At 37.1% G+C, this 22,500-nt stretch overlaps 1 protein-coding gene across 8 annotated transcripts in view; it reads left to right on the top strand.

The window, feature by feature from the left end:
• Positions 1-22,500, top strand: part of Dab (DAB adaptor protein) — a 231,716-nt gene that overhangs the window by 179,241 nt on the left and 29,975 nt on the right. For all 8 annotated transcript variants that reach the window (XM_067116424.1, XM_067116428.1, XM_067116426.1 and 5 more), the window contains one exon: positions 1,436-1,665. In XM_067116424.1, the coding sequence (XP_066972525.1) occupies positions 1,436-1,665 (230 nt within the window). The remainder of the gene's footprint in view (positions 1-1,435; positions 1,666-22,500) is intronic.

A 22,500-nucleotide genomic window follows, 5' to 3' on the forward strand; every position in this document is an offset into this window, starting at 1 on the left:
TATGGAAAAAATGAATGTATTATATGTATTTGTGTTTGATAATCATTTCCAGCATCACTTGGTTTTCAAAGGTTGGAGTGTCTTCTTTTCCTTGTTTGGTTTATTTTTTCCATTTATATTTGTATAGATATATTTTATTTAGCTTTTAAGCTACTGTCAAGGTTATCAAGGCAATGCTTCTACTCTTGAGATGTATATCTTGAAAATCTACCGTAATTGTACTTACGGCTATTACATCTGTAGCTCTGCACTCATTTTTTTCTCACGTGAGACTATAACAAAGACAAGAGCAACCTTCCTGATGATAGAAAACGTTGCATTATGTTTCACTAGAACCAAGCGGTTACTCACTTCTAGTAAGTGATTTTACGATATACCTTACGCCTAAATTTCTCAAACATCTCTGGTTAATTGAACTCAGGTGGTCTACCTGTTCAAAGGTATGAAGATGTGACCGATAGCCCATCCAGGCGTGACATCAAGAAGAACGTCTATATTTAATCCAAGACGGATTTATTTAGAATTTGTAAAGGGACGTTTTACGAGTCCAGATTTCGTCACTGAAATTTTTCGAACCCTTCAGGTGCTTTGAATTCGTGGAGAATCTCATATGAAGGTCTTTTACTTTTTCTTCCTCCTCAGAGGCTTTGAACTCGAGGAGAATTTCATGTCAGTTATTTTTTTAAACTCCTGAAAGACTTGGAGTTCAAAGGCAATATCACGTGAGGATTTATTTCATAGTGAAGCAACATTTTTTCTCAGAGTTTCATGTGTGTACATTTTTATGCGTTCATTCAAAAAGTGGGAGTTGGTGTTTTAGATGGGGAAAGAAATTTCGTAACTCTAAGTTTCGTCATCATCATCATCACTGACAAGTTTTTTTTTTATTATATGTATTGATGGTGACGAAACTTGAGGTCGTTGCTCCTTACACTTGTAGATAGATTTTTGTATCGTAATACATATTGTTATTGCATCAATCCACTGTATCAACAAATATTAGCGTTAATATAACCAGCCTACATCCCTTGAATCCTTTCGGATCTGTTTTGTTTTGTCTTGAATTCATAATTGAAAGATACTTCTCCCTCCTCTTCTCTTTCATAGTATTATTATTATTATTATTATTATTATTATTATTATTATTATTATTATTATGCCACACCGCAAATACTGTTTGTTAACAGTTCTAAGTATTATTATTATTATTATTATTATTATTATTATTATTATTATTATTATTTTATTACATCTGCAAATACTATTTGTTAACAGTTCTAAGTATTATTATTATTATTATTATTATTATTATTATTATTATTATTATTATTATTATTATTATTATTATTATTATGTTTGCCTTATCGCAAATACTGTTTTACTGTTCACTAACAATTCTAACCATTAAAACCATCTCCCTCTCCCTCTTCCGCAGACCGCACGTCGGGCACGGAGAAGAATGACCCCCACCGCTTCGTGGAGGGCATAAGCTTCAAGGGCAAGCTGATAGGCGTGCTCGAAGTAGCGGAGGCGCGCGGAGACCGAATGTGTCAGGAGGCGCTGGCCGAACTCAAGATGGCCGTAAGGGCGGCCGGCGAGCATAAGCAGCGGATCGTCGTCACCGTGGCCATGGACGGCATAAGACTGCGAGATGAAAGATCGAGTGTGAGTTTTCTATTTTTTTTTTTTATAGAGTATTTGATTTGGTTTTTGGTGGTTTTTGCGAGATAAAAGATTTTTTTTTTTTTTTTGTGGAGTATTTGCTCGTTTTGGTTTTGGCTGCGAGATGAAAGATCGAGTGAGTTTTCATTAAGAGTAATTGCTCGTTTTGGCGTTTTGGTTTTGGCTGCGAGATGAAAGATCGAGTGTGAGTTTTTTTTGTTTAGAGTCGTTGCTTGTTTTGGCGTTTTGGTTTTGGCTGCGAGATAAAAGATCAAGTGTGGTTTTTTCAGAGTATTTGATTTGGTTTTGGCTGCGAGATGAAAGATCGAGTGTGAGTTTTTGTTGTTTTTTTTCTTTCTTTCTTTTAGAGTATTTGCTCGTTTTGGCGTGTTGGGTTTGGCTGCGAGATGAAAGATCGAGTGTGAGTTTTTTGTTTTTTCTTTCAGAGTATTTGCTCGTTTTGGCGTGTTGGTTTTGGCTGCGAGATGAAAGATAGTGTGTTTTTATTTTATTTTTTTTTTTATTAGAGTATTTGATTTGGTTTTGGTGGTTTGGTTCGTGAGTGAGTTTTACTTAGGCCAAAGACGAGTGTGACTTTTTATTTTCGAGTATTTTCTTGTTTTGGTGGTTGGGTTTTGGTTGGCGCTCGAGTTTTACTTTGGAATGAAATATAATATAAGACGTCAGCCAAAGACGAGTGTGTTTTAAGTATTTGCTCGTTTTGGTTCGCGAGCCAAAGGCCAAGCGCTGGCACCTGTGAGGTCATTCAGCGCTGAAAGGGAAATTGTGAGTAATAAGGTTTTAATTGTGTAAAAGGAGGAAGACCTCGCAGTTGCACTAAGAAACGATTATTAGGAGAGGGTGGAAAGCAAGATGGAAGAAAGAGAATATGAACGGAGACACAGTAAAAAAATGAAAGGGGTTGGAGCTAGGAGCCGAAGGGTCCTTGCAAAGAACCTTAAGAATGCCTACAGTATACAGCATGAGGTGCACTGGCGGCACTATCCCCTTACGGGGAGTTTTACTTTGGTTCCAACGCTGTTGCGAGACTGTAATGTAATTTACTAAGCTTCTTGGGTCATTCCATAAGTAACAGTATGAATGGAGTATTATTATTATTATTAGTAGTAGTAGTAGTAGTAGTTCCCTCTAGCTGACACCGTACCATACTCCCCTTCAGTGTCTAATTATTCATTGGAAATTTATTTTATGATTATTAATTATTATCCACGTAATTATAGGGACTCCTTTCTTCGCAGCATTAAAAGCTTATATAATGTTATATATATAAATGTAATGTAATTATTGTTATTGTAGAATTCGTATGATTTACATTTTTTTTTTTACATTTAACAGTGCTCGAATTGGTAATAACATTTTTTCGACAATAGTAAATTGATGATGATTATCATCAGGAAGTTTCCATTAACTTTATTTACTAAATGAACTTCTTGCCTTTTTCACCGTAAATTCTCTCTCTCTCTCTCTCTCTCTCTCTCTCTCTCTCTCTCTCTCTCTCTCTCTCTCTCATACACACACAGTAAAATGCCTTAATGCCTTTTTCACCTAATTAAAATCTCTCTCTCTCTCTCTCTCTCTCTCTCTCTCTCTCTCTCTCTCTCTCTCTCTCTCTCTCTCTCTCATTGCAAGCAAACTTACTAATTTCTTGACGCAGTGTATTCATGACGTTAGACAGGGTGTCAGAAGCATAAGTAATACCAAATGAATACTGTATTCAGTAACGACATTGCCATGACAGTCCCTTGTATCCCATTGTGCTATCTCTTCTTATATGTTTTATGTCGGAGTGTCGGAAATGAGGAAATTCTGCCTTCATTTTCATTTAGTTTTACCCTGGTTTTTATGGTGGGAAGTTTATAGCTTTTTTACGCGTAGCCTACGGAGTTATTCTTTGTGAAGCTTTAAGACATTTTTTCAGGTCTTTTGTGAAGAGAGGTTCGAGAGTTTTATATGCATTGACATCATACATCATATATATATATATATATATATATATATATATATATATATATATATATATATATATATTATGTATGTATGTAAATATATACATATATATATATATATATATTTAGTGTGTATACATACATACATACATACATAAATACAAACACACACACACCACATACATACATACATTCAACAGATGCCATTGCCGTTTGCTGGGTTGATTTTAGTGGTTGTAAACCGTCTGTCAGCAAGTTATTTTTGGGGAGGATGAGATTGCTAGCCCCATGCCTTTCCTTACCCTGGCTACTTACACAATAAGATCGATAGGTAGATGGAGAGATAGATAGATAGATACGTCAGAACGAAAGTAAATAAAAGCCAGAACTACATTTTTGTAGCAATATCTCTGCCTTAAAAAAGGTGAGTAAAAACGATATTTCAAGAATTTCCCAGTTCGACATCCTAAGCGAAAAAATCCAAATACCGAGAGCGACAAATTCGGAATTAACCTGCTTGAACCTGGAGGCCTTATAATAAGCCAGGTCTTATCACACGCCAGGTCGCACCCGGTAACTAACCTGTGAACACCTCAGGGGAAGAAGAAGAAGAAGACGACGAGGAAGAAGAAGAAGGAGAAGAAAAAGGAGGAGGAGGAAGGAGGAGGAGGATGAGGAGGAGAGATCATTAAACGGTCGTTTTAACCACGGTTAGTTTAAGCTTAAGGGGTGATTCCTGCTGGTGTCCCCCGCTGAGGAGAGGGGATAAAGGTCCCCTGAGGAGGGGGAGGGGGAGGGGGTGTGCTGGGGCAAAAGAATTGGATGATAAGTGTCGGTGATGAAAATCCATTATCAGGCTGAACCCGGCGACAGATTGTGCAATGGCGACTACCTTCAGCTTTAAGCGCCGCCGTCATCGGCAAGATTCGTGGCGAGTGGTGAAAATTACTTCCAACTTGAAATTGTTTTCCAAAATAGGGGTAATCTTAAAAGTGATCACGTCATGCTTTACTTTGAGAATAGAAGGCATTGTTTGTAAAACCACACTGGTAGGTAATATTGTTTGTTCGTTTAAAAATGCTTCGTTATTAAAGAATCGGCAGTAATTTATAATGAGCATTCCAACATATATGTAAAACGAGAAAACATATTTTAACATATAAAAATTATAATCTACTTCAGAAAGCTCAGTCTTAGGTAATATTACTGTCGTAGGTAATATTACTGTTTGTGTTTAAAAACGCTTCGTTATTATAAAATCAGCAATAATTTGTATTGAGCATTCCGGCTTATATGTAAAATGGGAACACATTATTTTAACAGATGAAAATTATAATCTACTTCATTATAGAATGAACACTAATTTGTAATGAGCATTCCAGCGTATATGTAAAAAGAGAACGCAGTATTTCAACAAGTAAAGACTGTAATCTATTTCATGCTTTATAAATGACAAAAAGAAAGAATTTCTTCCCATTTTTACATGTTGAAAGGCAGCCAACTGATTAATCCCGCAAATGTCAAACCATTTTTCAGCAACAGGAGAGGGCGTGAGCGTCGACGTGAAGCCACAAATTACAGAAATTTCGTGTAATTATGGGCAACACCATAAAAATCATGTTTGTAATCAGACGAGTGATAATTGCTTTAAGCTTATTTACAACCACTGTTATTTTGAGAGGACTCTCCTAAATTTAATCCTTTGGAATATTAGAGTTTAGTTTTCTATGTCTGATTTGCGGGAGCCTTTATTTCACTTACACCGTCTTATTATTGATGAATTTTGTAGGCTCCTTCTGAGTAGCTTTCCAGTAGTGCTTTGACTTATGGACATTTTTGTTAGAAAAAATTCTCTCTCTCTCTCTCTCTCTCTCTCTCTCTCTCTCTCTCTCTCTCTCTCTCTCTCTCTCTCTCTCTCTCTCTCTCTCACGGTTTGTGGATTTATTTCAGTTTAAATTATACATGCTATATAAAACACGTGTCATATTCGTAAGGAAATTTACATATGCCTAACGTTCTATCACTTTGGTTTGTAACAGAGGTGATGTTATGAAAGCACAATAATCGGTAGACTTCTGATTAATGCAAAAAAACAAAATTACTTCTCCTGAGGTGTCTGTGGTATTTGCATTGCAAGGGATATAAGGAATTGAGATATATAAAAAAAAATGCGCCGAGGTTTCTTGGACGCAATCGAGTTTTCTGTACAACCGCTACAGCGTATAATCAAGGCCACCGAAAATAGATTTATCTTTCGGTGGTCACGGTATCATGAGCCGCGGTCCATGAAACTTTAATCAGGGCCCGGTGGTGACCTATCCAATATCGTTGCCAGAAACACGATTATGGCTAACTTTAACCGTAAAGTAAATAAAAACTACTAAGGCTAGAGGGCTTGCAATTTGGTATGTTTGATGATTGGAGGGTGGATGATCAACATACCGATTTACAGCCCTCTAGCCTCAGTAGCTTTTAAGATCTGAGGAAGGACAGAAAAAAGTGCTGACAGAGTAAAGTGCGAGTGGACAGACAGAGCCGGCACAGTAGTTTTCTTTTACAGAAAACTAAAAGGGGAGTGAAATAGTATACAAAGAAGTAAAATAAGTTTAACGGAGAGAGTCATGCTTCACAATTAAGGAAGGAGTAATTTAATTGGAACAAGAGAATTGATGCAATTATGGAAAGTGACAAAATTGAGTTAAATTCGTTAAGATAGATATTGTGAACATGTTTGATAGAAAACGGAATATATAAAGAAGTTGAGTACAATGACATTTTGGGATAAGAACGGAAACCGGAAAACATGTGAAAACAGGGAGTAAATAATAAAGAAAAAAGAGAAATAGAAAAGCAAATTATTAAAGAAAGGAAGACGAATGAAGAGTTGGGGATAAGAATACGTGACATAAAAAGAAGTGAAGTGAAGATAAACAGAATTGAATGAACGTGACAAGATAATTTTAGGATGAAGGGGATAAAGAAATAAAATAGAATGAAGGGTTATGAGAGGAGTGGAGACTGCAAGATAATAAACGAAAGATCTGGTAGACTTTTATTATGGTGAAGTAAACTTGCAGAAGGTGAATGAGATGGATTAATCTAATCGAAATTATTACGTAGAGGTGTAATGAAGGGTATAGAATACCCTAGTCGTGAAAATTGATGAAATTACTCCTTCTCTTCTCTTTTCCTTTGCTTATTTTATTCTTATTTACTACTTATTTTATTTATTTCTTTTTTTCTTAATCGGACCTGAGTAAAACAGGGCCATCCCACAGACTTTCACTTGAAGAAAAGAGAAAGGTAATGGAATAGATATGAATTATGATTTGAATAAAAAGACAGCCAACAGGATTATGATGAATTCTAGATGATGTTGGTGGTAATAATAATAATAATAATAATAATAATAATACTGAGGAGAATAGAAATCATGGAAGGACAATAAACCAAAAGATCGTATGTTTGGCGAGTAGACAGGAAAGATGAACAGAAAAAAATGATTGCCCAAGAAATGGGTAATAAAAGGAACCCAGTAAAAAAAAATCATTGGCAGGAGTGTGACAATGAAAAGTCGACTTAACAGAAATGGAAATTGAATTACTGTGAGTGAAAATGAAATACAAATATATATATATATATATATATATATATATATATATATATATATATATATATATATATATATATATATATATATATGATTAAATGACGAGATCCTGTTTCGTTAGTTACTTTGTCCACGAATCACAGCGTCACGTCATGACGTAAATTTATACTAGACATGAAACGTCCTCTATTCAAGTCAGGTTGTCGTGCTTTCCCTTTAAAAAAAAAAAAAAAAAAACATTTACACAACAGTAGTTAAAAGAACCCCAGACAAAAGTTACACAATTAATAAATCAGCAAAAAGAAGAAAGTTAAGACTCAAAGCAAAAGTTACATAATTAACAAATCGGTTTAAAAGAAAAAGTTAAATGACTCAAAAAAAAGTTACAAAATTAACACATCAGATATAAAAATAAAAATTAACAAACTCCAAACAAAGTTACGAAATTAAAAGATCAGTAAAAAAATTTTAAAAGGCCCAAAACGAAAGTAACAGAATTAACAAACCAGTAACAAAATGCTAAAAAAAAAGTTACAAAATTAACAAATAAGTAAAAAAAATTGAAAGCTTCAAAACAAAATTTACAAAATTAACAAATGTTAAAAAAAAATTAAAAGACCTCAAACAAAAGTTACAAAATTAAATCATAATAACGTGGGGTTGGGGGGGGGAGGATTGTTGTTGGGATGCGAAGCTATAAATTCCAGCCCCACAAACAAACTGTTTCAAATAGCGCATTTGCTCTCCGGCGTTCTTTGTTTGCAAATAACGAAAGGGGATTGCTTCCTGGTTCGAACATGTGAATGCGTCTCTCTCTAATTAAATCGCTTTTAATTATTCAGTTTTGTTTCAATATTTCTGGCGCGCAAAAATCTTCTATTGACTGAATTATCAAGAGAACCCCCCCCCCCAAAAAAAAATTATGTATCGGAGGTCTTTATTTCTTATAATATATATATATATGTGTGTGTGTGTGTGTGTGTGTGTGTGTGTGTGTGTGTGTGTGTGTGTGTGTGTGTGTGTACATATATTTTTTTGTGTTGTGTGTGTGAGAGAGAGAGAGAGAGAGAGAGAGAGAGAGAGAGAGAGAGAGAGACCGACCCTTTATTGGGGTGGCACATCGTTGTCTGGCAGATCGAAAAAGGGAAGAAATCCTAAAATGAATTTTGTATCATTTCAGACTTGAATTATGAATAGATAATTTTACTTATTTAGTAATATTTAAGACATGGAAAGTCTGCGAACAGTTACCCACACCGGTAACTGGATTTTGAAATATTTCCACGTCTTCAAGTAGATATAATTAGCCCCTTCTTTACTTTGTGGGGTAAAATGTAGATTGCCTTACTTTCATATTGATAGTGAATAGCCATTATTCATTTTATATCGCTCATACATTTAGTGTTACGTCATATTGTGTAGTTTTCGTCCATTAGTTATGTCAGTAAACGACTATGGATTCAGGCCTCTCTGACCTTTGTGCTCTCTCTCTCTCTCTCTCTCTCTCTCTCTCTCTCTCTCTCTCTCTCTCTCTCTGAAATTCTTGCAAAGAAATGTGCCATGTATGAAGTACCGTCATATTTCTCACTAGGTAATTACATACATATATAATAAGAATGTATTGACTGATTGCTTAATCGAACTGGCGCCACGGACATACACATCCATACGTACATACATAAGAATTCGTTGATTGATTTCTTAATCGAAGTGGCGCGACAGACACATACGAATTAGTTGATTGATTGCTCTGTCGAACTGGCGTGACGCATACATACATACATGCTTATATGCATACACATGCATGCATACATAAGAATTTGTTCATTGATTGCTTTATGAGACCATCGTGACAGACACATACACATATACATAACACATGAAGACCGCCCGAGAGCGTTGGTGCAGAGTAGCCATCGGGAGGAATATTTTCGTACCCGATAGGTATCGGTTTTTTCACCTAATTGGTTGCCACATTTGTTCGCGGGAGGGGAACGGGGGAGACGGACAGATGACGCCATTGCGTAAAGAAAAGAAGATAAAGACTTCCAAAATATTTGACACTCGGTGACGCCGGCTCTCGCTTTCACGTTATTATTGATCGCGAGGCCATTTGATGTCAGGTCCGTCCTTTTTTTTAACGTAAAGGGGAAAAAGCTTTACGAAAAAGGGTTCGATTTAAATAGACGTTTGTGGGTAATGTTGGGATAGGATTCTTTAAAGCTCACCTGAGCGAGTTTGTCCGATCAGATTACAGTACGGCCGATTAGGACATTCTCTCTCTCTCTCTCTCTCTCTCTCTCTCTCTCTCTCTCTCTCTCTCTCTCTCTCTCTCTCCTGTCTCCATGTGTATCTTTGTCCTGTTCTTGTTGTTTATCAGATGTCATGCAAAACATTTTCTTTTTATCTAACTGACAGATTCTCTCTCTCTCTCTCTCTCTCTCTCTCTCTCTCTCTCTCTCTCTCTCTCTCTCTCTCTCTCTCTCTCTCTCTCATTTTTTACTTTAAGTAATCAGCCTACTTATTTTCAAACTGAAGTTTCAGAACCCTCATTTCAAAGTGTTTGGATCCTTGTGTGTTCAACCTTTCAGAATAATCGCTTTAGTGAACATTTGGAATTTTATGCACAGTACTTCCTTTTGGAATTCCTTTGTTCTTCAAACCGTTTGCATTTGCTTACCCAGCCTCTTTAAAAGGGATATGTTCCATCTATAAGAGGAGTTTGTTCCATCTTTAAAAGGAGTTTGTTCCATCTCTAAAAGGAGTTCATTCCTTCTTTAAAAGGAGTTTCTTCCATCTTAAAAAGGAGTTTGTTCCATTTTTAAAAGGAGTGTGTTCCATCTCTAAAAGGAGTTCATTCCGTCTTTAAAAGGAGTTTCTTCCATCTTAAAAAGGAGTTTGTTCCATTTTTAAAAGGAGTGTGTTCCATCCCTAAAAAAGGTTCATTCCTTCTTTAAAAGGAGTTTCTTCCATCTTAAAAAGGAGTTTGTTTCATTTTTAAAAGGGTGTTGTTCCATCTTTAAAAGGGTTTTTTTCCATTTTTAAAAAGTAGTTAGTTCCATCTTCAAAAGGAGTTTGCTCCATCTTTAAAAGGGATTTGTTCCATCTATAAAAGGAGTTTGTTCCACCCCTAAAAGGGGTTTGCTCCCGTCTCGTGCAACTGTCAATTAGCAGTCCCTCCTCATGAGACCACCTGTCCCGCACCATGAACTCGCCCTGAGACGTCAGGTCCCTAATTGTCAAACGTCAACCCTACGCGTCCCAAAAACGCCTGACGTCAGACCCCGTGTCCTGTAACTTCCAAACTCGAGAATTTTTGTATTATTATTTTATTAAGGAAAGGCAAGGATCAGTAAGTCGAACATGTTTCTTTGCTAAAGACTTGCAAAAGGAAAAGAGGTTAGTTGATTAATCAAATTTTATAAGCTCACTCTTTACTAAATAAGGTCATTGACGTCGGAAACACTTCTAGGTAGAAGGATGGATGGAAAAAGGACATAGATGTCCAAGTGAAAACCGAAGAGGAGAGAGAATTCCCTATCTTTACCTGGAAGTGACAAAAAAAAAAAAAAAATTAACACATCATTTTACACGCCAGGCCTTCAGATACAGGCAATTTCCTCTGATCTCTGACCGCCGCCTCCTCCTCCTCCTCCTCCTCCTCCTCCTCCTCCTCCTCCTCCTCCTCCTCCTCCTCCTCCTCCTCCTCCTCCTCACCAACATCTTGTAAGGCGTTTCTCGTGGCGACAATATGTCATCTCAGGGGTCACTGTTTCTGTTGGGGTCTTTTGTTCATCAGATTCGATCTGATTGCCGTTGGCTCAGAAAGTTCTGCGGCGACTCCTTTCTTTGAAGTATGTTTTATCCACTTTATTTTCCTGGTAATCAGTCGATTCTTGGAGAAATTAATGTTACTGTTAAGGTTATTTAATTTTTTTTCTGTCCTTTCAAGGGCTTCAACATTTTACCGAAGATGAAAAATGTCTAATAACGCTTATCTCACTGTTTATGTTTCATTTCTCCATCTCGTTTGCACCCAGTTTTGAGGTTTAATCCTTCCTCCTGAGATCTGAAGAAAAAAATGACTTCAGTTTGTAATATGAAATCACTCAGATAATCGAGACCTGAACTAGACTAGACCCTACTATTGTACTTTGGGAAAAAAGAAATATCATAAATCTTACATGTTAATGCTGCTTCGTAAGTTAGGCCACTGAACTGAGTTTTTGTTTCTTCCGGGAGACTGGTTTGTTAAGCATTCAGAAAAGATATTGGCTAGTATGACTGGTGTTCTAGATGGTCCACTCAGAGAGATCAACCTTCCCTCATTAGTGTGGATTAACATCTGGGTATTTACAAAACAGTCCATTGTAGTTGTTTTTCGTATTTGAATCTAGCTGTTTGGAGCTGTAAAAGATAAGCAATTAGTCGAATATTTATTGATAACATTGCTAAAGAGTTGACATGAAACTGAAAAATAATTAAGTGTTGAGCTTAAACGATGGTAGTAATAATTGGCAGAGGCCGACGGGACGGACATCTTAATGCATCTTTACTATCCTAGGCGCGAAGAGCCGACTGCCCTTAAAGATTCTGTCAGGAGTTCTTGTAGCAGTGGTATTTTAAACCCATAATTCATAAAATATTATATATTAAATAGTAACCATTTAATTAGAGTGGCTTCGTAGCTTCTCAAATATCTGTAGAGCATTCGCTTTATTTATTTATTTATATATTTATTTTTACTTTTTATAAAGCAACTCGCACATTTAATCGCCAGATACAAAATTGTATGCAAGTAGACAGTTTAATGTGTTTATTAACCAATAAATGTCTTTTTATGACAGTAACATTTCATTTGATGTCAAATAAAATAAACTCCGGGAATTGCAAGAGTCTGAAGGCACTAACAAAATTCCAAGGTGGACCAAGCTCCCTTCCCCTACGAATTCCTTGGTTGCACCCCTACCAAAAAAAAAAAGAGGCGGGGGCGAAAGGGGTGGGGTTGGATAATTGATGACAACCACACAAGGCTCTCGGGGGCGGAAGTTATTCCTGGGGAATTATTTATGGAATTATTTGCTTACAAAGAGAAACATGCTAATGGTGCAACACATTGCTAAAACCAGGTATTGAAAATTCAACATAACCACCATAGTTCGTAGCCTTTCCTTCATCCAAATGCAGAATAGAAAATAAACACGATAAAAGCAAAATTTAGCCGTCAAGTGTTGTGGAAAAATGGAGAGAAGATGAAGGATGCTGTACATTTATACGGCTAGAGAATCGAAATGAATTCCAGTTTCGAATCCAGTTAGTCGATCTAATTTTTCAAGCCTGGAAAAAAGAATCAATAAACCAGTAAGGACATCTCGAATACTATTCTCCCAGAGAGAGAGAGAGAGAGAGAGAGAGAGAGAGAGAGAGAGAGAGAGAGAGAGAGAGAGAGCAAGCTTTAAGCTGCAGTATCCATACACTTGCAACGCTGCTGGGGAATCACGCTTCAGTTCCACTCTCTCCTTCTCCTAACACCCCTCACCGACACACACATACGCATGCACGCGCGCGAACGCACGCAAGCAAGCAAGCACAATTTCCACTCAAACCCTTCGAACTTCTGAACTGTCTCGCAACATACAAGCGCATAAGTCTCATCTGCATGCAACTTGCTTACTATCGCGCAGACGTCATGTTGAAACTTCGGAGGAAGGAAAAAAAATTTTAGTCGAACGACGCAGTTCGGCGAGAGAGAGAGAGAGATGAGAGAGAGAGAGAGAGAGAGAGAGAGAGAGGAGGAAGCTTAAGAAAGTCTTCATATAGTTGTTGGAACATGGCCAAGCGTAAGCTTGCTCTTGGTGAATATTTAACCTTCTCAAGATCCGCTGTACACAAAAAATTACGCTTGAATGGAAAACGGCCTAGCGAGATGCTTACTGAGAGACAGAGAGAGAGAGGGTTTGGGGGGGGTCGGCCGATGAGGGGTAGATACAGTAGTCTACAGTGCACGACGACGCCTCTAACTTATCGAAGCGGCGAGGGGCAACATCCCCTCTCTTAATCCCATCCATTTGCTCCAAATCCGCACATGAACGCCGCTTAGGAAAAAAATAAAAAAGGTAGTGTGGGCGTTGCGCGTGCGGTACCTCTTTGCGTGCAGTGCTTCTTTTTACGTGCAGTGCCTCTTGACAGCCCGAGTGAGTCGCAGTATCATTTTGAGAGGGCGTGATGACGACGGTGCCCGTGAAACGACGGAAAGAAAGGGAATCAAACGAAGGGGAAATCAATATGCGCAGGCAGACAGACGCGATGCTGGGGTATGAAAACCTGAATGAAGGAAGCATAGAGAGAGAGAGAGAGAGAGAGAGAGAGAGACTCGAGCAGTTAGATAAAGAGATGAGGTTGTGCATGACATCTGATAAACAAGAGCATGGACACAAATATGTATGGAAAAAAAATGAGAGAAAGAGAGAGATTAATCTATCAGTCTGTTATATAAAAATAAAAGGTTGTGCTTGACATCCGATAAGAACATGGGCACAAATACATCAGATATGTATGTGGAGAGAGAGAGAGAGAGAGAGAGAGAGAGAGAGAGAGAGAGAGAGAGAGAGAGAGAGAGAGAGAGAGCATTGTACATGTAAATCAATGGACGCACAATAGAATAAGACTGATCAGACAATTTACAGACAGTTGCAGCATTTTTTTCTAAAGCATAGTTTTAGTAGGCCACTATAACTATTACTTGATTTGTATGATGGGTTTACATCATACTGGCGTCACAACAGCAAAGGTCATCAGTACCGTAAATATAGTTTTGCCAGTGTATCAAAACAATAAATAAAGGACTAGAAAACTTACATCCATACAATCAACAACTTTCAAATGCATCTATTGTATTTGCCACAGCTTTTAAAATCACTGATCATTCTTAGTAAGCACTGGAATACTAATAACTTACAGTGTACAGCTAAAAAAATTACAATACTATCAGTAAATCCAAGGACCATAATTGCCATTCAGAAAGAATATTACCTATGAGGAGGGTGGCATTTTTAACAAAACATAAAAAAAGCTTATCAAAACAAGGCAGAAAATATGTCAGAAAAATAAGAATCAGAGAGGTGAAGATTATCAAGGAACCTAAGGAGAATCCTGCACAGGCTAATAAAGTCTCCTGTTGGGTATACACCCCAGGGGTGGCTGCTTTTATGGCTGACCTTTCCAGCAATGCTGAGAAAAAAACACACAAGATGTATAATAGCCATAAAGGAGACACACAACATGCTAGTGAAGGGAAACGAGCTATGTGAAGAGATATTATAACAAGAGGAAAATAATGTTAAAATATCACAACTGACATAAAGAAAAGAAATTACACCATCATTAAATATCAAGGCGAAGTGCCATTCCTCTCTAAGGAATTAATGGGATGGAAAAAACTCAGTCAAATATTACAGTTGAACTTAAAAGTAGTTAACAAAGCATTTAAGATACATACCGTTCTGGTGAAGTAGCCTATGTTCTGACCTTGTTAAAAGGGTGAAAGGAAAGCCTCATTATTAGACTTCATGATGGTAGTAGAAGGAATTGCAATATAATTTATATATACTGTATATATATATATATATATATATATATATATATATATATATGTGTGTGTGTCAATAATATATATATATATATATATATATATATATATATATATATATATATATATATATATATATATATATATATATATATATATATATATTGTTATGGGCCCACGCCCATCAAACATACACTAATCTCTTAAAACACAAATGAAGTCACAAACGACCAAGTCCACAATAGGTGGAATGGCCGCAACAGAGTGTACAGAGATGGAATCAAGGAGGATAAAGTAAAACCGAAAATAAAACCTTAATATTTAATACAAACTTTTAGAAAGAAATGACCACTGAGCCTCTTACAAAATACATTAAATGAACACAAAAATCAACCACACACTGAAAACATCGAATAACAAACACTCTTACACCAAATTAAGATAGGCTATACAATTACACTTTAAAGAGAGGGCCCTGAAAGTAATAGAATGTCGAAAAGACAGAATAACCTAACTTGTTACAGACTAAATGTTTATAAAAACAAAAAAATAAATTGCTTCCCTTAAGTTGAGCCCTAAACAGAAGAAGTGGCTAACGCAGCCTTCAAATCACTGGTCGAGGATAATAATATATTTTCTTGAGACCTTACCAAACGTAAGAGAGGTCCCCCTGGCAAGGAAATAACTGGACAAATGGCGCAGTCTGATTAAATAATCACTTTTACGTCGCAAGACGATCAACGGACACGGCCGTCCCGAGGGGGCAATCACACCTTACCAGTTGGCAGAGAGGTCCCCTTGGCAGTTTTACTGGACCAAGGGCGTAGCCTGACGGAAAAATCAATCTCCCAAAGGAGGACAGAAGCAGCAGCTGTAGAAAGGTATGTATTGCAATCCAGAGATAATCCAAAGATCAGGCAGGCTCTCACAATGATAATCGTCCAGAAAACAACTCTCTCAGTCCTCCAGAAACAGCGCCGAATACAGCTCCGGACGAGAAGCCAAAACCACACGTGAAAATAAAACAAGCTCATTGTAATTAAAACTAAACAACAAGTCAGAAATGTCGGGGAGGAGGAAACAGGGTCATTACGTCCCAAAAGAATAATTACTGCCAAAGTGGCTTATTCAAAACAAATTAATTTACGTTAAATTAAACACATACTGACACCTCCTCACCCAACAAAAAAAAATTTTCCACAAGAAAATTTTTCTACAAAGTATTGAACTTAACTCAAAATTCAAAGAAATATATAAAAATGCTAATATCAAAAACAAACATAGCAATTCAATCTATATGAAATAAAACAGGGACAATAAGAAAAAATTCAAGTCCAATGACAAAACTCAAAAAGTGATTGAAAATACTATATCACATTGCCGGCCAAAAATAGATTAGTGGCAAAAAAATTTTGTACCACTTTCAATACAGTCAATAGATATCAAATCTTAACCTTAATATTAAGACTTAAAACTAACACAAGTAAATAATTTATAGTGACCACGCCAAAAATAACATCAGTATCAACATATGAAGAAATATGGTAATATCCCCATGAACTCACAAGTGGAGCGGTGGGCACAGGTTAGCAGAACAGCAATATTAACAAGACTAACCTATTATTAGACTAAACCTAGATAACCAACAACCAAAAATATAAATCGACCACAATGGGGCTAGTGTTACCGCAACCAAGGTCACCACTCATACACCAGCCTGTAGCGCCTAAAAAACGGCCGTGCTACAGACCCGTGAGGCCGTGACCTGGCTAAATTATTCTGAAAACACAAATATCAGTCAAACAAAAATAAGGACCAAAACCTTAATAAATTAACCTTAACTTAGTCTAGGTCACCACTCATACACCAGCCTGTAGCGCCTAAAAAACGGCTGTGTAGTGCTACAGACCCGTGAGCCCGTGACCTATCTAAGCTTTGTAAAGAAAGAATTAATGTGGACCATTGGCACAAATGAAGAACAGGGACATAACAGTATATGATTAATGATTCATAAAACTAACAATCAATCACCAAAAATAAGAAAAACGTAACACACCGTTCACATATCCATGATTTACGACACACTCAATATTGTGGCCCTTCACAACACCTTCCAATAACGCCTCTTTTCACTCCAGAGAGCGTCCTTACTCAACACTATTTGTTTTGCAACACACTGAGTTTCAAAGAGCGTCTTTTCACTTCACTTCACTCAGTTTTAGTGCCTCTACACTTCAGAGAGCGTCCTCACACTAAACGGGTTTGGGCCTTAAATACACACATCATTAATGGACATATACAAGACAATGGTAACACCTTAAAATTAACCTGGACATACACAAGACAATGGTAACACCTTAAAATTAGCCTCCACCAATAACACATACTAAAATAAACAGAAATCAAAAGTACCCTTAACCACTCTTAATCAAAGACGACACCGAAGAAAAACCTGCAAATCACGACATTTAACATCTTAATCTTAAGTACTTAATCCTAAATTATTTCATAAACAAAAACACCTGACACAACATTATTACAACACACCTGAAACCTGTACATTCAATAAATTTATAGGATTAATCAAATCAATTAATATAAGTATATACAAAACAACTTTACGAAGAACAAAAAGGTTTTCTCAAATCAACCTATCGATCAGTCACTGATGCGTGATAGTGCATCAGCGACAACATTACTTTTGCCTGGAATGTGTGAAAAGCTAAAATTCCATTCCTGGAGCAGGAGGCTCCAACGCATCAACCGTTGATTTTTATTCCTAAACCTGTTCAAGAAAACCAACGGATTATGATCCGTTAATATTTTAATCGAGTCCCTGTAGAGGATAAATATACCTGAAAATGATTAACAGCTAAAATTAATCCCAAAGTCTCTTTCTCTACAGTCGAGTATTTCCGTTGTGCCGGGGATAACTTTTTGGAGAAATAGGCAACAGGATGAGATACTCCATGAGCATCTTCCTGCAACAAAACTGCTCCAACCCCAACATCACTCGCATCAGTAGCAAGCGAAAAAGGAACGTCAAAATCAGGAGCTTTCAAAATAGGAAATTCATTAGGACCTGCTTTAACTTTTCAAAGGCATTTTGGGCATCATTAGTCCATACAAAAGTCACATTCTTACGTAATAAATTAGTCAGGGGCTCAGCGATATCAGAAAAATTCTTAACAAATCTACGGTAATACCCTACTAAACCAAGGAACTTTCTGACATCCCTGCGACACTTCGGTATTTCAATATGTCTAATAGAGTCTCGTTTGCCTGTTTGAGCCACTTTCCCAAATCCTACTTCGTGACCCAAATATACAACCTTTGCTTTGGCAAACTCACTCTTTTTTAGGTTTATAACCAAACCAGCTTTCCTAAGTACCTGAAATAAAGCCTTAATACGTTTAAGATGGGTGTTCCAGTCATCACTATAAATTACAATATCATCAATATAAACAACACACCCCTCTAAACCTTGGACCAAAGTATTCATTAACCTTTGAAAGGTTGCAGCGGCATTCTTCATCCCAAAAGGCATTACTTTACATTGGTAGAGTCTCGCTGCGTTATAAACGCTGACAAATCCCGTGCCCGTTTGGACAGCGGAACTTGCCAATACCCCTTTAACAAATCAAATTTAGTTATATATTTTGAATTCCCTATCCTGTCAATACAGTCCTCTATCCTGGGTAAAGGATAACTATCAGGCTTTGTGACCTCGTTGACTTTGCGGTAATCAAAACAAAGCCTGAATTGACCATCCTGTTTCTTTACCAAAACAACAGGTGAAGACCACGGACTGTTGCTGGGTTGATCAGCCCGTGTCGTAACATATAATCAACCTCTTTATCCACAACATCATTTTTAAATGGATTTAACCTGTAAGGGGATTGTTTTACCGGAGTTGCGTTACCCACATCCACATCATGTTCAAGGACAGTGGTCTGTCCTGGAACATCCGAAAATAAATCCTTATAACTAAAAACTAACTTTTTCAAAGATCCCTGTTCTACTAAATTCAAATGTGAAACCATTTCTGAAAAATTTTCTAAAAGAATGTTCATTATCATTAGGCCATTCGGCACCATCAAAACAATCATCATCAAAATTACTCACGTCTGGAAAAGAAAAAGAATTAATACCGTTACACTTTGTAGTATCACCAACTAATGCCACGGGAATAACTTTGTCACGACCTTTATAAGCCTTTAACATATTTATGTGACACAACTGGTAGGGTCTCCTCCTTTCAGGAGTTTCAACTAAATAATTAACATCACTTACTTTCTTTAAAATTTTCCACGGTCCTGAAAATGAAGCTTTTAAAGGGTTTCCTGGAATGGGAAGCAATACCAAAACATTATCACCCACTACAAAAATTACGCTCCTTAGTCTTTCGGTCAAAAAAGTATTTCATTTTCTTTTGGCTACACAATAAATTTTCACCAGCAAACTTCAAGCCTTCGTTAATTTATCACCCAAATTACTAACATAATCTAATAAATTCATATCAGGGCGTCCCCTCCCAAGATTCACGAACCACATCCAATGGACCACGCACACAATGACCAAAAATAAGGCTGAAAGGTGAAAATCCTAAAGACTGACTCGGCACTGACCGAAATGCAAATAATAAATAAGGTAGTTCCTTATCCCATTCAGAACCATTAACCAAACAATACTTTTTTATCATAGACTTCATGGTTTGATGAAATCGTTCCAAAACACCTTGACTTTCAGGATGGTACGGAGAAGAAGTCACATGATTAATTTTTAATTCAGCCATCTTCTCCTAAATAATTTACTCAGAAAATTAGACCCACAATCGGACTGAATTACTTTGGGCATTCGAACCTGGTGAAAAATTCAATTAATACTTCAACAATTTTAACAGATTTTACATTTCGTAGTGGTATTGCCTCAGGATATCGAGACATCCTATCCATAATTGTTAAAATATACTGATTGCCACTACGAGTTTTGGCAGAGGTCCAACCACGTCAATAATTACCTCTCTGAACGGTTCAGAAACAACAGGAATAGGATGTAATGGTGCCTTTGGAATTGGTTGATTAGGCTTCCCGACCTTTTGACATGCATCACAACTATTTACAAATTTTTAACATCATCTTTCATCTTAGGCCAAAAATAATTTTCACACAATTTACGAGTGGTTTTAAAAACACCAAAATGACCAGCCAAACCATTTTCATGAGCCAATGTCATTAACTCCTTTCGATAAACAAAAGGAACCACAATCTGTTTAACAATTTCACAACCTGTATTAATGGCATCAAAAGGTCTACTTATTCTATACAAAATATTATTAATTATCTTAAATCGAGGGACAGTCAAATCAGTAATTTCGCCAGACTCAACTGGCAGGTCTTTAAAATCTGCTTTCTGAGCTGTAATAAGTTCCTTAGTAGTCCAATTAAGTTTATTATCCAACACACCACTATCTATAACTAAGCTATCACTACGATCTAAACTACTCAAATCAACATCAACTACCGACTCGGCCGAGTCAACACTACTAGCCTTCGATCGAGTGACTACAGATATTTCATTACCGGAACTTAATACAATAGGGAAAGTTTTATTTATTAGGGCGACATCATTCCCTAACACCAAATCCACATCTTTAATAGGAAATTTATCAATAACGGCCAGTTTTAAATAACCTGAAAAAGACGGGCATGATAAATAAAAACTCTCAACCGGGTAAGACCTGACCGTATCTGGAAAACCACTTAACAAAACATATTCCTTATTTGAACATTCCCGATCAATAGGTAAGGATTCTCTGAGAATTAAAGACTGAGCAGCCCCAGTGTCACGCAAAATTTTAACCTTTCTTTGCTCAGTCGAATTCCCAGAGCGAACAAAACCATCAGACAAAAATTTCTGAAAAGGAGCCAGTGACTTATTGCCTAGTCACTGATTATTAGAGTTCTCAGCCACTGACTCGTTCTCATTCCTACGAATGGCCATTACCGGACGTCTTTCGGTCCTTTGTGACCTTTTAAATGCATAACACATGCTCTTGACGTGTCCCTTCTTATGACAGAAGAAACAAGTCAAAGTTTTCAACTTCTCCGGGTTATCTGTGGTCTGCCTATTATAGCTGCTAACAGGAGTAGTACGAGAACCATAATTAACATTAGGCCTATTATACCTGTTCTGATTACTACTCCTGTTAACTCTCACCCAACCAGATTTCTCATTTCTGGGTACTTCCCCTATCACATTTTTATGAGAGAGGAGGTACTCATCACTTGCAATTGCCACCTCCTGTAAAGTTTCTAATTTTAACTCTTCGAGGTGTACCTTCACCTCATTAGGCACGGACCTTTTAAACTCCTCAACCAAAATCAATTCTTTTAATTTCTCAAAGTCTGTCACCTCCTTAGACTTTAACCAGTCGCCAGCAAATTGCTCTTTAGCCCTGGCGAACTCTACAAAAGTCTGCCCTCTTTCCTTCTGTAAATTACGGAAGCGTTGTCGGTAAGCTTCGGTACCAACTCGTAAGCCTTCAAAACTATGGCCTTTACAGAATCATAATCTGAAGACAGATCTTCGTCCAAGGTAACGTAAACTTTCTGGGCCTTACCTAACAATTTACTCTGAATAAGAGTGGTCCAATACTCTTTTGGCCATTCCAACCTTGAAGCTATTCTCTCAAAAGAAACAAAAAACTCTGCCACGTTAACTTCCTGAAAATTTGGGACTAACTTTAGAGCTTCAGTTAGATTAATACAAGGCATTGCAGACACATTATGTTGGGAAGAAGAAGAACCCCTATTACTCAATGCTTGCATAGCAAGTTCGTGCTGCCTCTCTCTCTCTCTCTCTCCTCAGCCTTCAACCTTTGGAGATCTATTTCCATTCTTTTCAACTGAATCTGCCTATCTAAAATTTCTACTGACACCGCTTCCTCCACCTGCCTAGTCTCTGGTTTACCTTCTGCCTTCATCACCTTAACCTTTTCATAAACATTAAGCAGCAACAAGCCCTTCCTAACAGACCCAGGATTTTCAATTTCAACAAATTCTGCTACACTCTCTAAATCAGGCTTATTCAATTCTGCCAACCTGTCCTGCCACCCCTCTCCACTCAAGAGCTCCGGGATATTCAAATCAGCCATTGTAAATTAATTACACACAAGTTAATATATAAATGTATCTCACAAAATATACCCAAAAACAAACCAATACACTGAACACCAATAACCACACAAATATCCTACCACGGTCAAGAAAAAAAAATTATAAACACCGATCAACACAAGAATATAGGAGAGAAGGTATTACTATGCTGCAAAACACCCCAAGAATCCACTCTATACACTCAAGTGACTACAGGATCCGACAAATCCTGGCAAAAGGTCGCCAAATGTTATGGGCCCACGCCCATCAAACATACACTAATCTCTTAAAACACAAATGAAGTCACAAACGACCAAGTCCACAATAGGTGGAATGGCCGCAACAGAGTGTACAGAGATGGAATCAAGGAGGATAAAGTAAAACCGAAAATAAAACCTTAATATTTAATACAAACTTTTAGAAAGAAATGACCACTGAGCCTCTTACAAAATACATTAAATGAACACAAAAATCAACCACACACTGAAAACATCGAATAACAAACACTCTTACACC

The sequence above is a fragment of the Macrobrachium rosenbergii genome, chromosome 14 (genome assembly GCF_040412425.1).
Source record: "Macrobrachium rosenbergii isolate ZJJX-2024 chromosome 14, ASM4041242v1, whole genome shotgun sequence".
Taxonomy (NCBI): domain Eukaryota; kingdom Metazoa; phylum Arthropoda; class Malacostraca; order Decapoda; family Palaemonidae; genus Macrobrachium; species Macrobrachium rosenbergii.